The sequence below is a fragment of the Haemaphysalis longicornis genome, unplaced genomic scaffold, assembly GCF_048455015.1.
Source record: "Haemaphysalis longicornis isolate Haplotype H1 unplaced genomic scaffold, Haemaphysalis longicornis Haplotype H1 scaffold_5, whole genome shotgun sequence".
Lineage (NCBI taxonomy): Eukaryota > Metazoa > Arthropoda > Arachnida > Ixodida > Ixodidae > Haemaphysalis > Haemaphysalis longicornis.
Window position 1 is genome coordinate 35870216 of NW_027526385.1, and position 17710 is coordinate 35887925.

Below are 17710 nucleotides of genomic sequence, written 5' to 3' on the forward strand. Positions count from 1 at the left end.
ATCCTAGAAGGACTGCGTCACCAAGGGGTCACAGCACTCCGGCGAATCATAATAAGACGAGATAGCAAATAGATCAAAGCAAAGCACGTATTTTGACCTTTGACAGAACCCCACTACTAGAATCCGTGACGGCTGGTTGCCTCCGAGGTCCCACGCGCCCGTACGTGCCAGACCCACGCCGCTGCTACAAATGCCAGCGGTATGGGCACGGTACAAGATCTTGCCGGGGCACACCAAAATATACAAAGTGTGGTCAACCTGATCATCTTACAGACAACTGCGACGCAAGCAACTTCCCCTGCCCTAACGGCCATGTACCTCCCGCAGCATATTCACGATCGTGTTAAACGTTCAAACAAGAAAAACAAATCATTTAATTGAAGGTCAATGAAAACGTCAGCTTTCCAGAGGCCCGAAAGAGGTTTGCACTCTTCAGCTCTCGAAAGTACGCCGACGCTGCTCGCCGGAGGGCGGAGCGGCGCCTGGTTTAGGCGGCGACGCAACACAGCTCAGCTGACTTGCTCCCGTCCCCGCCCCTCACGAGGCTGCCTGTGGCAGCCGCCCCGGTCACCACGCCACTTGCTAGACCGGCAGCGGTTGAGGTGGCCACTCATGCTGATGGTGGCGTAGTCACTCCTGTCCGTTCCTCACAGATCTCGAGCACACCCGAGAGCCCTGAGGAAATGGACACGGAAGGAACCACGCCCTCTCCAAACCTCCCAGGCAGCACAGGACTGTTCGGCCTAAAACAGGCCGGTGTACTTTGGCCGGTGATTTTCTGTCCGGCCGTTTTCCGGCAGCCATGTTCGGCCCATGTCCAAATGTGGGCCTTTTGGCCGTATACGGCCGTACTCCCATGGCTGTCCAACGGCCAGTGTCCGTCGGCCAGTCGACCGGCTTACGGTCATACGGCCAGATTCCAGCCGTAGGGCTCCGGCCATTCCAAAGCCACCCGTGTACGGCCGAAGTACGGCCGCCGGATTACAGCCGAGATGCGGTCGTCGGACTCCAGCCGGACTAAAGCTACCGGAAATACGGCCGTGCTGCGGGCATTGGAGTTCAGCCACAGTACCTTAACTGTACTGAGGCCGGTCACTGCATGTCGCGCAAGCAGATGACTCATTCGCGCAGTGCAGAAGTAGCACAAACCCAGCATTTTGGGTCCAATGCAGCCACATCAAAGTGAGCTCGCGCGTAACCACCAGCCGTCAAGCTTTCAGCGCAGCCTTGCTTAATTACCAGCCTCAGTTGACAGCAAAATTCATTTATTAAACAGTGCTCACAAATTGTCTTTCCTTTAATTGCTGTGCCTCTTTTACTGCCGAACACAGAAAATATTCATTTCTTTGTAGAGCTTGAATAGATTTATTGTCCAGGTCCTGATATCCTCTGTGGGGCGGCTTACCTGTAATAAACGGGGAAAGAGAAGGGGGGGGGGGAGGGGGGGGGGGGCGGCGGAGGGCGCATACTTTAGTGGGTTGAATTTCAGAGAGAGAAATTGCGCCGCTTTTAGCCAATTTCTTTTAGGGTAATATTCCGGAACACTCTCATGCTATGACTACATAAACTATTTTATAATAGTTCCTTGACCAATTTTGCTGTATATAAAACCGGCGTGAATGCCTTTACGAAGCGTTTTGGTTTTCAACAAAACACTCAGGAGCATTTAATATAACTCCGTCACAAAAAGTATGTCCAGTTTTTGCCCATTTTTCTTGCAAAGACATTTTCTACTCGATCAACGTTTCTGATGATCTTGCGCAGGGCTTATCCTAAGAAGGAGCGAACAGGTACTTTCATTTTCAATCTATTTTAATGTTGTTTTCATGAGTATAGGTCCACACCATTTAATAGTCCAAAAGAACTTAATTTACTTCTAATGTCATACTACGTTCAAAAAATTGTAGACGCGTTGCGAATGACGCCCGGCTTCAGGTGGCTGCAGTTGTATCCCTCTGTGTTCACGCAAGGAAAGGCGTAAAATTAGAGTTACATAAATTGTTTCAAACCAATGACATAGCAATGGTAGCATGCATACAGGAAACCTTGCATACTGCAACGAATAGGGCAATAAATATTTTATTGGTCAAGGTTGAATGCGTAGGGTTCTCAACCCGTCGGAGGCAAACTTGCGCCTCTGGAAGTTTATTTATTTATTTATTTTTATTCATTTTTTATTAATTGTTTTATTTATTTATTTATTTATTTATTTATTTATTTGATGCCTGCTTGCCTTTGCATGCATTACAGAAGGGAGATACATTACACCAAGCATTAAATACGAGACAAAATAACAAAATAATTCCACAAAGCGCGCTGAAAATCGTCAATATAAACAGTTAATGCAATCATACGTGGAAGATAATAATACTGCAGTATTGATGTAAAATAATATGAATCGCGCAAGGCGTCACCTTTAAAGGAAAGTTAATAATTTGCTTTAAGCTAGCGGTCCCACTTTGCGATATGTAGAATGGCGCTTGGACATACTTCTCCCCTTCTACTCCAGTTTTCGAATGATAGATATTACGAAAAAAGTTCAACCTGTGGTTTCGTCTGTGATCTTTCACGTCCTGCCATTTCAGTTTACTTTAATTTCTCTCATGCTAAGTTGAGCGTGCCAATTACCTAATAGGAATCCCACTGACATATTCTGTATTTTTTCGAGCGTATCAACCAGCTCTTTGGTGTAGGGATCCACGAAAACACATGCGTACTCCAAGATTGAGCGCACATGAGTGAAATACGGTTGTTTTTTCAGTTAGATGGAGGTTCACAGAAATTTCGTTTCAGAAAGCCAAAAACATATGCAGCCGTAACTTTTATGGTGTGAACCTGCCTATTTAACCTCTAACCACTCCCAAAAATAACTCCTAGTTATTTATATTCCTCGGCCGTTGTCACAGCAGCATAATTTACGGTATACGTATTCGATTCGAATGGAGGTTTTCTTGTAAAGGTGCCACGTTAACACACTATTTAACATCCAAAAACTTTTCTGAATCAGCACACCAGGATGTTATTAAATTCGAATAAAGCTGCACGTATACGGAATCACGTTCATTCGCTATAGTCCCGTAAACTACACAGTACGTTTGAACAAAGCTATAGGGCCAATAGTAATAACATTGCAAAAACCGATTCATTCAGTTCATAGGATGAAATGTACTACGCAGAAGGGGATATGGAACACCATCATTTGCTTTTTTGCAGTCCAAGAATATACAGTCAACCTCTTTAAGCTTATCTATTGCAAGAGCCAAATCGTGCGTGAACTCAACAATCTGCGTTGAGCAAGAAAATCCTGACAAAATCCGTGTTTGCTAGGATGCTGGCGATTATGTTTAACCAAATGAGTCCTATCCCAAGAGTAGCTAAGCTCACCTTAAAACATAGGAACTAAATTAACAGCTAGGCTTCGTCAGTGACAAGGCTCTGTTGTTATCGCAAATTTAAAATAGTTTTTTTTTCTAAATAGGCAGTCGTAAAATCCCATGAAGTAACATAGTGCAGGGCATGAAGTTGATCCTACCAATGCGCGAGCGAGTCTCTTGTACGTTTATCACCAACAACATAGTGCAACATTGCTTGTCGCAGTTTAATTGTACGCAGAATAACTTGCGCTTTTGCTCGCACTTGCCTTTCTTTGGTGGGGAGTCCTTAACATGGTGGCGGTTTAGCTCATGCGTGGTGGCCGCTTGCTCGACGCCCTTGAAGGCCAGTTATTCTGGTGAACCATCTCCATCTCGGATCGGACATCTCTGCCGGGTCGATGTCTCCAATGCTCTCCATTTCTTGAGGGGGCCAATAGCCTCGAGCTGATGCTTCGACGAAGCCGGCGGCAGAGGCGTCGTGCGGCGATGACTGGCGAGGCTTAGCTCACCCGTCGGTGTGGCACAGTCTCCTTGTGGCAATAAATGACATTTCGATCACCTAAAAGGTTCCCTGCTAATGTCCAGAGAGTCCTTGCACCTTGCCCGTTCACCAAGAACACTCATTACTCTTTGAAAAACGATGTTCGTTCATTTAAAACGTAGAAACACGGAGCGGATGAAAAACGCGTCCCAGTCGTTCGGCTCCCTAACGGCTTTTTCTCCCCCAGAAAAAAAAACCGGTCGGACTCCTTCCAAACACGTCTGTGCATGAATTCTCGGCGCTCAGGCGCGTGCCGTTGTTCGGCTGTATGCCGTTTGCCGAAAAAATGACGTATAACCAGATACCTTACGTAGGCCGGTCTCCTCTTGAACACCGGTTGCCAAATATTCGGCGGCCATTCTCTTGCCGTAATTCGGCCGAGGACAGCTAACCGAATGAAAAACGTATATTCTGGGGCCGTACGTCGGCCAGTATCCTTCATAACACTGGTTGCCCGAAGAAAACGAATATTCTACCGCCGGACGCGCGGTTCACCGTTGAAACAACGAATGCACGGCAGCCGCGCTCCGGCCGGTCTCCTTTCGAACATCAACTGCCGCAAGAATACGCATATTCTGTGGCCGGTCGCTAGCCGTGCTTCGGCCTGTTACCGCTTCCCGAAGAAAAAACGGATGCCCTAAGGCCGTAATTCGGCCGTTCTCTTTCTCAACATCGGCAGCCGTAAGAGAAATGAATATCTGGCAGCCGGTTAGCTGCCGTTGTCCGTCCGGACACGGGCGGACGGAAAAATACCGAAGCGCTGGTTGCCGAATGTTGGCCGTTCAACGCATGATCAGTGGCTGCCAGAACCTGGATTCTGGCCGGACATGCCAGAAAGCGGCCATAGACGGGCCGGTCTTAGGGCACACTTTCTGTGCCGCCTGGGCTCGCCCCACAACCTGTCCTGCCCGTGGCGCCCACGACGCCCTCGGCAGTGGTGGATGAAGGGAAAAGCGCCCTAACGGGTGCTACATCCAGGTCCAGGGAGTCCAGTCTGTCGAACACACCCAGGACATCTGAGGATGAGATGGACGTCGGGTCGTATCTGCCTGCATCGCAGTGCAAGGAACGGCCTCCGACATCCAAGCCAACAGACAGGCCGAAAAAGCCCCTTCCAAGAGTACAATCCCCCAGAGATAAAACATGAATACACACTCATACACAATTTCCTGTTGCTCCTAAATGTCCGTAAAGGGAAGACAAAATATCATACAATGGAACTGTAATGGTCTCCTTACAAATCGTGATGATGTGTACGAGTTACTGCATGCCAACCAAACAAGTGTCTTGTGCTTATAAGAAACACTTTTAAACAAAAAACATGCCAACTTCCTCAAAAATTATCTGGTTTTCAGAAAGGACAGAGATGCGTGCCCGACTTCTGGTGGTGTGGTCATGATCGCTAAACATCCTTAGCATGTCATCCAGTCACCCTGAGGACTGTCCTTGAGGCTGTTGCAATCCGAACGATAATCTTTCAATGGCTAGTAACAATATGCTCCATATAAATCCCTCCTGATTATCGGCTAACAAGTTCTGATTTTGAAACTGTGATAGATTAGCTACCTGAACCTTATATATTATTAGGTGATCTGAATGCACACAACTCACTCTGGGGATCTTCACGAACAGATGCGCGGGGTCGCCTCATTGAAAGGTTCCTAACATAATCAGGAGCATTTCTATTTATCAAGAAACAGCCTACATTCCATAACATATCACACAACACTACTCACACCTAGACTTAGCTATTGGTTCAGCAGTTGACTTCCCCTCCCTGGAATGGGAGGTGGACACCAACCCGTACGGAAGTGACCACTTCCCTACCTCACTATCATATATAGGCCGAAACAGTTCCCCTTCCCACAAAACGTTCAATGAAGCGAGAGCTAATTGGAACACGTTCACAGAAACATCTAAACTACACCAAACATCCATAACACACCTACACGAAGTCGAGCCAACAGAACTGGTCACTGCGCACATTCTTGACGCCGCTGAAAAGTCCACTCCCCAGGTCTCCGGTGCCCCGCGAAACCAAAGGAGGCCCTGGTGGAACCAGGACTGTAGGCAGGCACGAGAGGCCTAGAACAAGGCGTAAGGTATCCTTCGTAGATACCCTACTTCAGATAACCTGATATCTTTCAAACGAGCGAAGTCCCGGGGGAAGGGCGTGCGCCGTGAGGCCAAGAGGGAAAGTTGGCGTGCCTTCCTCACACCCATAAACTCGTACACTGACACACACAAAGTCTGGACACAAATACGTAAACTTAAAGAGCAACAGACACACAGCCTGCCCCTGGTTAGCCGAACAGGGGATACACTCGAAGACCAGGCTAACACACTCGCACGACATTTACAACACGTGTCCAGTTCCGCACATTACACAAAACTTTCCTGAAACATAAAACCGCTGCGGAAAAGAAGCTATTATGTGATAACAACAGGTCAGCCACTTCTTATAACTCGGAGTTCTTGCTTCATGAACTGAGGGCTGCTCTGAGCGGCTGTAAGCCTTCAGCTCCGGGCCAAGGCAACATAACATATACAATGATACAACACCTGCACACAGGCAGTCATGTAACACTCCTTCAGCTTCACAACAAAATATGGCTCTTGGGGCAAATTCCGAGGTCTTGGAGGGAGGCTATAGTGACTGCTTTGCTGAAGCAGGGGAAGGACCCATCCTCTGCCACCAGTTATCTCCTATCGCCCTGACAAGCTGTCTGTGCAAGCTTCTCGAGAAGACGAGTAACAGAAGACTTGTGTACTTTCTGGAGTACAACGGACTTCTTGAGAGCTGCCAGGCAGGCTTCAGGGAGGGGCGATCTACAAATGATCAACTTGTTGCCTTAGAATCCCACATCAAAGATGCGTTTATTCATAAGCAGTATTGTATGACAGTATTTTTTATATTGAAAAAGCGTATGATACTGCATGGCGGTATGGAATTCTTTACGACCTAAGTTTTTTTGGTCTGTCAGGCAGCATGTTAGATACGCTTGCAAGCTACATGTCGGAAAGAACTTTTCGTGCAAGAGTGGGCAATACATATTCCTGAGTTCACGTCCAGGAAAACGGTGTGCCTCAAGTTTTGAGCTGCGCGCTGTTTATTATAAAAATGAACTCTCTTGAGAAAGGACTGCCACCGACCATTTCTTACTCTCTATATGTAGACGATGTTCAAATCTCCTTCAATTCCTGTAATCTGTCCGTTTGCGAGAGGCAAGTCCAGCTTGGTGTCACCAAACTCGCTGAGTGGGCAGAAAAGAATAAATTTAAGCGTAATCAAGATAAGTGCATTTGCGTTCTATTTTCACGGAGGCGCGGAATCCATGCTGATCCTGATATTAAACTTAAAGGTATCTCAATCCCTCTCAAAAAGGAACACAAAGTTTTAGTCGTGGTACTTGATGAAAAAATGACATTCATTCCGTATATAAAACACCTGAAGCAGAAATGCCTGAAAACCATGAATATCCTGAAGCTCCTCTCGCATTGCTCCTACCTAGCGGACAAACAAATACCCCTCCGCGTTTTTACCAGCGTTATTGGCTCACGGTTGGACTATGGGAGTGTCGTGTATGGGTCCGCCTGTAAAACTGCCCTGAAAATGTGGGACCTAGTGCTGCACTTGGGGCACCGTCTTGCATCTGGTGCTTTCCGGACGAGTCCCATTCAAAGCCTATATGCAGAGTGTGATAGGTGGAGCCTTGAACACCAGCGTTTTTACACTTCTTTGCTATATGCTATTAAAGCGACTTTTGTAAAAAATCACCCATGCAGCTTGATCATAAACATCTCATGCGATTCGTTGTTCGCAGCACGGAGACCATGAAGTCTTCTGTTGCTGACCTCGTTTCGCCTTGGGAGAGGTCAGAAATTTCGTATGATATTTCTTTCAAACATATCGAACAACGAAATGCCCCCAGAGAACTTATACTATAGCACTTCCTACAGTTAGAACACAAATACCTGCTACACCGCCTTCTACACCGATGCTTCAAAGTCTTCTTCGAACGTCGCATGTGCTGCACATGGCCCCAACTTTACCAGTACGGAGACATTGCGCAGAAATAGCAGCATTTTTACGGCAGAAGCCCATGGTAACTTATTAGCAGTACAACACATTACACAAACCAGAACAGAACACTTCATTAACTGTACAGACACTCTAAGTGTGGTAACAGGCTTACATCGGTTTAGACCTACGAAAAACACTGTCCTCCAGCATCTAATCAAAGCTCTAACCTTTGCTAATAACTCAAAACTAAAAATATTTGTTTGCTGTGTTCCGGGTCACAGTGGCATTCTGGGAAACCAAATTGCTGACCAGAGTGTCGCTGTGGCTGCCCTCCGCAGTGGCATAGATGTACCGTGTGTTCCCTACCTCGACCTAAAGCCACTGGTACGGACAGCTTTGCGAAAATCCTGGCAGGAAACATGGGACACACAAACAGAGAACAAACTCTACACTATAAAGCCACACTTAGGTAGATACTTAACAGACAAACAAGACAGACACATGGAACTAGCCTTAGGCAGGCTACGGATAGGCCAACACATTCACACTTGCTCACTGGATTATCGAGACCCCTGTGCGGCAGGTGTGGACAGGGCCTATCCGTAGTTCACATGCTAACTACGTGCAAGGCACTCCACACCACACGACGCAAACATTTTCCAAAAGTGTACAGAGAACAAATCCCACTCCACCAATCGCACTTTTTAGGCGATGAACCAATGTTTTAAATATCTATCAGAAGTTAAATTTCTGAATCTCATTACGTATCATGCATAATCACAATCTGGCCCTCTACACCAGCCATCTCCATTGTCTTTATTTGTTTTTACCTCTGTTGCTATTCAATGTTAGTATTCACTTTTAATCTGTGGTAGTTACCCACCTGTTTTTGGCGCTCTTTGCCCCAGATGGCCTTGCGTCATTAAAATGCAACCATCATCATCAACCTCCATCTTTCCCTCGAAATAACCCCGTATTTTACCTATGTTTTCTATCAAACGAGTGCCAAGTCAAATTGACAAGTTCTGGCGACTAGTCACTATACCAGGAACGTCCCAAATGCGCTTAACAAGGTATTTGAACCTTTAAGCGTCTATGGCCTTAAGAAGGCTTTTCGGATAAGCAGCCGTGACCATACTCCTTTAGCAGCTCAACTAAACCGCTGTTTCTGCGGCCCTTACTTCCTTTTTTACTTTTTTTGGGGAAGGGGCATTTTATTTCATATCGATTAGTCTTTCATTGTTCCTAATAATCGGGTGATGCCTTACAAGCCGCGCCATTAGAATAATCGATGCCAGAGGGCACATCGTCACACAAAAAGCAAGCTGCCAAGATAACGCCCAATAAGTCAACCTTTCCAATTGTGTGAGAAGATCTTCATACTAGCCCAGCATATTTACTATCAGCCGGTCGGTAACCTTAGATAGCCCTGGGAGTTCCAGCAAATAAAACTCTGTATATATATATATATATATATATAGCTTTTCAAGATCCTTCCTGCACATTCCTTTCTACAGATACTACTGCACCGCTTTTATGAGCCCAACCCCGGTGCAGTCTTGCTGCTCAGCCACCTTCTTGTGAGTACCCGAATTTTTACCACCGTTCTTAAGGGTTTCCGGGGAAACAGCACCGGTCGAAGGCAAAACTTTTGGGCAACTCGTTAATTATAATGCAATGTCTTGAATTAGCTCGACATTTTTTAAGCTTTTAGTAAGACTAGAGAGAGGTGGGACCACAATTTGAAACGAAACATTTCACTGGGCTGTTACCGTTTACTCTCGGCCGTTGACAAACTCCCGCCCGCAACCGTTCAATCCTCATCGTCGCTTGCCGTTAAGGGGCGCTGCACAGGAAGTATATATACGCTGCGATGGTCGTAAAAAACAGCCTAAAAAGTGGAAACTTGTACATCGTTGGGTCATAACGGTAATGATAGTTTATGATAACACAAGTCATTATGCTGGAGATGGTAGATTAAGTCAGTTCAGAAGGCCCTGAATGATCGAATGACGTTTGCTCGTAATCGCCTGCGAATCGGTGAAGGCCTAAAATCCTATTGAATAATTTTGGCTCGAATCTGCATTTGAGAAATGGTCTCATAGAGCGTAGACCATATTGCGCTTTCTTTTGAGGCCACAGGACGATGGTTTCCCAATCTGAGATGTGTAAACCATTACAACGGCATTGTTATACAGCAAGTTTCTTTTAATGCGAACGCCCTGGTCTCTACGTTCCATGAAACATTTGAGACACACAAAATCGGCGTTAAGTACGCATAACCGCAAAGAACATCAGAGCGCGAGGTGCAAGTCGTGGATCGCGCGGGAAAACACAAACAGCAGTGACAGAGGGGGTGCCCAGAGAAAAGGACACCCGGCCTGCACCGGGAAAGGGAAGCGGCAGCGCCGGAGGAGTGTTTAGGCCACTGCCGCACGTGTAGTACGAGCCGCCTTGAAGCCCGAGACACATGGGCGACTGGTGCATGCGGTCTGCATGCTACTGATCGTTACGACAGTCGCCACGACTTTATACTTAGCCAGAAAAATCCTTATGCAGGGGAAGCTGAAGATATTTTTACTCTGCCTTTTGACTCAGCGCATAATTTTGTTTAAACCCAAACGGAATCGAGCCTTCGGCTGCAAGGAAGCTACACGGTCTGTATAGTACATTTAGGGTATAATAAACAACATCAGCAGGTACAACCAACTAGGAATTGTCATAGAGTATGTCAACATTATTTCCAACCACTAATCTCCTCAAATATACCTGAACCATTCCCGAACTCAGTGAACTCTAGACGTCATGACTGAGACTTAATCGTAACTCCGTACTGATTACGTAAATGTATACGATACAACAAGTCTGGTAGTCAGCCCATCACAGTCATAGCCAGAAACATTATGACTTTTCTGAAGTCTCTAGCACAGTCATAATGATAATACAGTACTCATAACATAAATTCCAGAAGCAGTAATTCACTGACGTTTCGACTCGAGGACCAGTCTTCAACTGAGTAACGTTACTTAAATAAAGACAGGTCCTCCAGTCGAAAGTTCAGTAAAATACTGTTTGTGTTTTTAATCGTGAGTCAACCATTTTCCAAAATATTCCTTCTGGCGCCTCGAGAAATTTCGTATTTATGTATATATATATATATATATAGGTATATATATATATATATATATATATATATATATATATATATATATATATATATATATATATATATATATATATATTTTTATATATATATATTTATATATGTATAAACTTGTGGTGCGAGAGAAAGAGAAAACGTGTTTATTGCGAAATGCAATGGGTAGTAGTTCTCAGTTCAATTCCCCTTGAGCTTTTCCAGCCCCAACAGCCCTCAACACCAGCAGGTGATGATTATTGAAGTCAGAGATAGTCAGAGATAGTCAGAGCTCTTCCAAAACTCATAAGAAAGCGAGGGATTGCGCGAATGTAGTGGGGCGTGGGGGCCGTGCCCTACCATATCAAAGAGCGTCTTGAGGGCTACGCAGAATCGCAATTTCTGGAAATAATCGTTGAGACAATATATGACATTTAGTGACATGGCGGAAGGTGTTATTATAGAGTACACGGAGCTGTCATTCTTCCTCTTTCGTTAGCAGTTGATGCGGTGCTGGATAGATGACATGTTCTAACTTTTAGTGTTGAGTTATTTCGTGCTACGTGACCAACGAGTTTCGCTGATACTGCTGACTTCCCCGGGCCCGGCGGGATAACTCTAGGGCCAACAGGTGGAAGGTTTCGTTGCCCGCGAGGGCAGAGTGGGTGTGTGCCCGAATTATCATGGTGCATCTGCCTGGTGGGCGCTGGCAGATGATTTGGTATGCTGCTCGGTGAGTTCACCCGCACGAGAAGTTACGGTGTGCTTGCTGGGAATCTGGGATGATGACTTCGGCTGTAGTTTGCGTTATGGCGAGACCTATGGTCGCTTGTTGCGCTTGTGAGAAGCCGTACCCGGGTAGCATTAGGCTGATGACGTGGTTATTGTGATAAGCAACCACGCCTGTCATTGTTTTTATGTCGGGATACGAAGAAGCGTTCATGTATGCGTGGTTGTTTCCTTTCGGTAGCGTGTGTACATGACCTTGGCTCTGGCGTCCCTGCGCCCAGTGTGATGCACGGGCTGCATGTTTCGAGGGAGCGTTGCAATGTAGAGGTGTTTCCTGATGGTGTGAAGGAGATTTTTAAGCACGATAGTCTTTCTTGTGGTACTTTAACTCAGAAATTTTGGTCTGTCTGTATCTCTGTCTGCCTATCTGTCTGTGTGTAACTCGATTCAGCCACCCGGCCAAATTGAAACGAAGCCTACGTAATAGTCTGATATACTCACAGCCAAATCTAAACATCTCAGTACCATTCATATGTTCATACTTCTCAACATTGGTGAACAAGAGCAAGACATTACGCAAATATAAGACAGAAAATAATTACGCAAGGAATATTAACAATATTTTGAATTGAAACAAGGTTTATTAGATCCCGGTGAATGTCATACAACACAATATACAGAAAGAGATCCCAAAGTGAACACTGTAGTGCGACCTCTTGTTAGTAAACGCGAGAAGTGATATAAATAGGTACAGAAAATGCAGACGCGCGTACAGTAGATAATGTGGAAAATACGACAAACAAGGCCAATAAAATAATATAGCTTCGTGTGACAGAAATATTTTCGAATACATAATACATAATTATACAGTGGAACAGATTTAAAGGTTGGTCATGAAGAACAAAGGCGTAATAATGAATTTTCCAAAAAATAGTAATTGCCTCCTTCTTTATATTCCTTTATAAAAAATTCATGGATGCTTAATAATTGCGAGATACAGTATCACATCCTCTGCAGAAAAAAAATAACACTGTCGCCTGCGGTCGCCCGCGCCACTATAGCTTCTGGGGGCATTTTATGAAATCAAGCGGCAACAGTTACGAAAGGTTTCACTAGATAGGTTCCACGTTCTGCTTGCAACGCACGGGGAATAGGTCAACGCGGTTCTATAAATGTTGAAGTAATGCGCCTCGATTCACGCGCGTCCCCGCCGTACGGCAGCGCTGCCATCAAGGCACCCGGCCGAGAGCAGTGGAACGCGGTAAATTTAAACTGACTTGAGCAAACCTTTAGCGTGTTTACCTTGGGAGGAGCGCGACGCAAGAGGAACAACATGAGAGGTGAGCGGGAAGCGAAGGCAGGAAATTACTTGGCAAATGTTGACAAAGACTATCGCCTTTTGCCGCATTTGCAACTAAAGGAGCAGATACGCGGCCAATTTTTATTTGCGATGTCTGACACTGCATAGGGGATGCAAGGCAAAGACGAGAGAGAAGTATCTTCCCTGTGCTTCTTACTCCTAGCCTGAATCTTCGGCTGCATAGATGGGCGTCTGTGAGCTCGTACGCTGAGTTGTGAAGGCCAAGCTTTGATAGCTTGTTCGTAGCCGTGCTGATGGGAAGTCCGAGAGCCTGTTATAAGCCCTCCTGATGATAAAATCAAGCTTTTCAGTTCCTAAATTTTTGACAAGTGCATAGTATATGGCTTATGCAATTCTTGAGATAATGAATGCTTGGGCGAGGGGAAGGATGTTGGCCTCCCACCTTTCCCGCGTTTTGGTGTTACACGCCTTATCCTGTGTGTGACTTGATCCGGGGTATGTTTCAGCCTATTTATTAGGAGGTAGTTTTTTATGATCGGCCTGAAAGGTAATACCAATGATCTTGATATGCGAGGATGAAATTCCCTCCATATGAATTGTGACAGTAGGTGACCACTGGAGGAGTTTTTTTCTTCTGACGATAAAGGATAGCCGTAAGTCTAAGCATAGTCACAATCTTAGCTGAGTTCCCTCAACAAGAAATTCGTATATGCGCATTTTGGCCACATTTACACTCGTAGTAACAAATCATAGTCATAACGTTTATGAAAGTCATATACATTAATTAGTATTCATAGCAAATATATTATATAAATTTATAGGCTACACGTACACAAACGGAGCACATCACATCATGCCACGCGTTGCAGACAGACGCTGATTTATGTGTTGAGTCGACTAAGAGCGCTTACTCCTTACAAAAACTCCCATCTCAATAATTTCCTGTAACAACACTCCTATTGCTGAAGGCAATGTTATTCACTTAAACATCACAATTTTAAAAGCTCTTTTTACGATGCATGATTTGCTAAGAAATGACCAATTTGAAGTTCGCATCCTGACGGACTCCTTCGAAGCCCTAAAGATTCTACAAAGAGCCACGTCGACCAGTATCACCACCAAAAAAATCCCTCATCTTAATCTAAATCTAAATCCATCCTAAAATCTAGCGGCATTCACCTTACATTGACTGGTCACCTCGACACGACGGTCATCAGCGGGAACCACGCAGCCCACTTGGCTGCATGGGAGGGAATAACAGCTAGTCCTCCGCTGCTAACTGACTCGGCTCCTCCAGCTCCTGTGTCATTACCACCAGCCATGCAACTCCTACGGCACAAATAATAAAATAAGACCTCCCCAAGGCCCTCACATTAACCGAATTTTACGCGGTTGACCACCGCTCACAAGATCAGCCAACATTTTCCTAAACAAATGTGTTTTTATTGCTAGCCTAGCCCGATTGACATTCCGCGACTGGTACCGCCCATCCTGGTCGGCGCCATGTCCCTTCTGTGCCTCCCTCACACCTGCCAATATACAGCACCTAATTTGGCACTGTCCGAAATTCGCGGGCTACAGAACATTCAACCCTCCTCCAAATTCTTCTTCCTTATACATCGACCTTCATACACCGGAACCCTCCGCGCTGATCACTCATTTCTCTTAGAACGCGGCCTAGCGCGAGCAGTTTAGAGCCGTGAGCCTTCTCTCCTAGCCAAACGCGGCCTCTCCTGCGTTCTCAAGGAGCCCACGAGTTTCCGATTTAAATGGAGGATTTCAAGAAGTCCCAAGCCACACAACACCCAACCTTCTACTCCCACTTCCCCAACTGGACCTAGCGTATTACTGATGTTTGAATTTCTCTCTCTCTCTCTCTCTCTCTCTCTCTCTCATTTCTCCTGCGTATGTTCTCTTTAAATGCGTAGCATTCTTTCCCAAGCAAACCGACAGCTCCAAACGTGTAACTCCTTGAATTTGCACAAAAAGGCAAAATTGCTCGAATTAACACTTTTAGTCGGTATAATAGAGTAAATGGAGATTTTTGGTAGAAAAGAATTTTAAAACCAAAAAGTGCGAAGGTAGAGATGTTTAGCAAATTATAAAAGTGAACTTACGAAACGAACAGTACGCATCTCTATGAACCACCACCAAAATAGAATAAGAAAATAAAAAAGCTGACAAAGTAGCGACGAAACGAAGAACAAACAATACCAAAACGTGCCAATCATGTAAAATCCCTAATTTGCACCGAAGGGGCGGAGTTGGCACATTTAGTTATTGTAATGTCGTATAGGGAGCTAATCGATCAGTCAGACCACTAAAAACACATCAAATGCAGAAAATTTAAAAATTATACAAACCTATAACAGCGAACGTACGAAATCAATGATATGGATCATAGACAGCTCCTCCAAAACGGGAGAACGAAGTTTCAAAAGAAATACCGGAAAAGATCGACGGATCATACAAAAAAAGCAGCTGACGATTACTATACTGTCTAATACCAAATTTATGCGCAGCGTAAACGGCAGTCTTCTCAGTCACGCCGCATAGCTGCTGCGTATCACGAAGTGATCGCGTGATCAGCGAACACATGGTGGCGCGCGATACTCTTCCGTTATGCCGCAGCGCGTAGCCACCCCCGAGCATGTTTTAAATGCAGAGCACTCCTCACATGTAGCGTCCGCCGTGCGTCCGCAACAGCTCAGCGTGCAGGTGCACCCTCTCCCTCACTCCTCCTCTCCTGCATCACGCTACCCTTCTCGCTCCCAACAACAGGTCCGCACCCCTCCCCCTACACTATATATAAAAATACAGTCGAACACGGATATATCGAACTCGAAGGGGATCGCGAATTAGTTCGATATATAAAAAATTCGATATAAAAGAATAAAGGCCCCGAGACCTTACCTGTGGCGGACGATCACCTATAATCGGCGCATTCAAGAATGACAACTAATTCCGCACACACGATGCAACGGAATGTTTTATTTCCGTGAAAAAAATCGCTTATCTTGGCCTGCTTCTTCGTCTTCCAAATGAAGTTGAAGACGCTGGCTTCGATCTTATCGAGGCTGTCCAGGTGCGACTGCCCGGTTCCCTCCATGTCGCCACAACAACGGCGAATCAAGCCGAACGCTGCCGCCACTTCGGCGGCGGAGTACGTGCGTGTAGCCACCGCCTTGTTCGAACAATCTTCGTCGCCACTTGAGCTGTCGGCCTGGGCATCCTGGGTCCCTGCGACCGCAGCTACAATGTCCTCGTCAGCGAGGCTCGCAACAGCCTGAACATTGCCGTCCACTTCCACGAAATCGTCCGCAGACACTTCGGGTGGAACGGCAGCCGGGAAGAGTGTCGACAACTCGCGAAAGGCGTCGTCTATGCGCTCTTCGTCGCCGTCTTCACCGGTTTCCGCAAGTTCCGCCGTCCCGAAGCCTGCCTTCCGGAAGCAGTTGGCCACTGCGTGCGTCTTCACGTCTCGCCAGGCGCCCGTTAGCATTTGAATGGCACCAAGCAGGTCAACCTTCAGCTCGGTGCCCATGCGGACGTTGAGCAGCAGCCTATCAAGGAGTCGCCTCCTGTAGCCCACCTTGTACGACTTGATGATGTCCTGGTCGAGCGGTTGCAGCTTCGCTGTCATGTTGGCCGGCAGAAACTTCAGTCCGAGGTTTTCGAGCTCGCAAGTGGTGTGGTGGGCCGAGCAGTTGTCCACAAGAAGGCAAGCGCGACGCCCCGACTTGCCCAGCTCCACGTCCCACGCTGATCAAAAGATTCAAAACTCACCAAACATCAACAACAAAACAGAAAGAAAAGGCGAAAGGAGGAGGCCGCCGGCGCTCAACAGCGCAGTCCGAGCCCCCGAGCCCTCACGTTTTTCAAGCGTTTCGGGTGTCGGCGGAGGCGCTGTGCAGCGTAGGTGGCGAAGGTCGCGGAGCGCAGCGGGGTCCGAAGCGCACCTTCCAGCTCGCGCGGCGTTCGATATATCCGATGTCGGGTAAAAATAACGTTCGATATAAACGTGCGAATTTCTATACTTTTACAAAGTGTTTTCAAGGGGATAATTTACGAGTTCGATATAGCCGAAAATTCGATATATCCGTGTTCGATATATCCGTGTTCGACTGTAATACTTACCGGCGCCTGGTTTCGATCCCACGACCCTGCGGGCGGAACGCAAGGTACATGGTGCTCCTCCCACTGCGCCACAAAGCCGACACAGAATCTAAGGCTACGAACGCGCCTTATATCCTTGACTCATTCAAACTACGTCAAGAAGCTGCTGATACAACGCATTCACTACCTGTGGGCGGAACGCGAGGTACATGGTGATCTTCCCACTGCGCCACAAAACCGACACAGAATCAAAGGCTACGAACGCGCCTTATATCCTTGACTCATTCAAACTACGTCAAGAAGCTGCTGATACAACGCATTCACTACCACCAACTCCCCAAACACTAAACGTTTACGCAATACACCCACCCCCTATGCGACGCATTTACTCGAGTCCCCCTCGCAGGGAGATGGGCCCTTTTTGCAAATCGTGTTTGAATTTCCCGCGCAAATGTCGCATGGTTTAGAT

The 17710-nt window shown here is 46.3% G+C and overlaps 1 protein-coding gene across 1 annotated transcript; it reads right to left on the bottom strand.

Annotated features, from left to right (window-relative positions):
• Positions 1-509: 509 nt before the first annotated feature.
• On the bottom strand, positions 510-16768 carry LOC144139634 (uncharacterized). Its single transcript, XM_077671930.1, has 2 exons — positions 16534-16768; positions 510-646 (listed from the first exon to the last, which is right to left on the bottom strand). Exons 1-2 carry the CDS (start codon positions 16766-16768, stop codon positions 510-512), a joined length of 372 nt encoding a protein of 123 aa, XP_077528056.1.
• Positions 16769-17710: the final 942 nt, after the last annotated feature.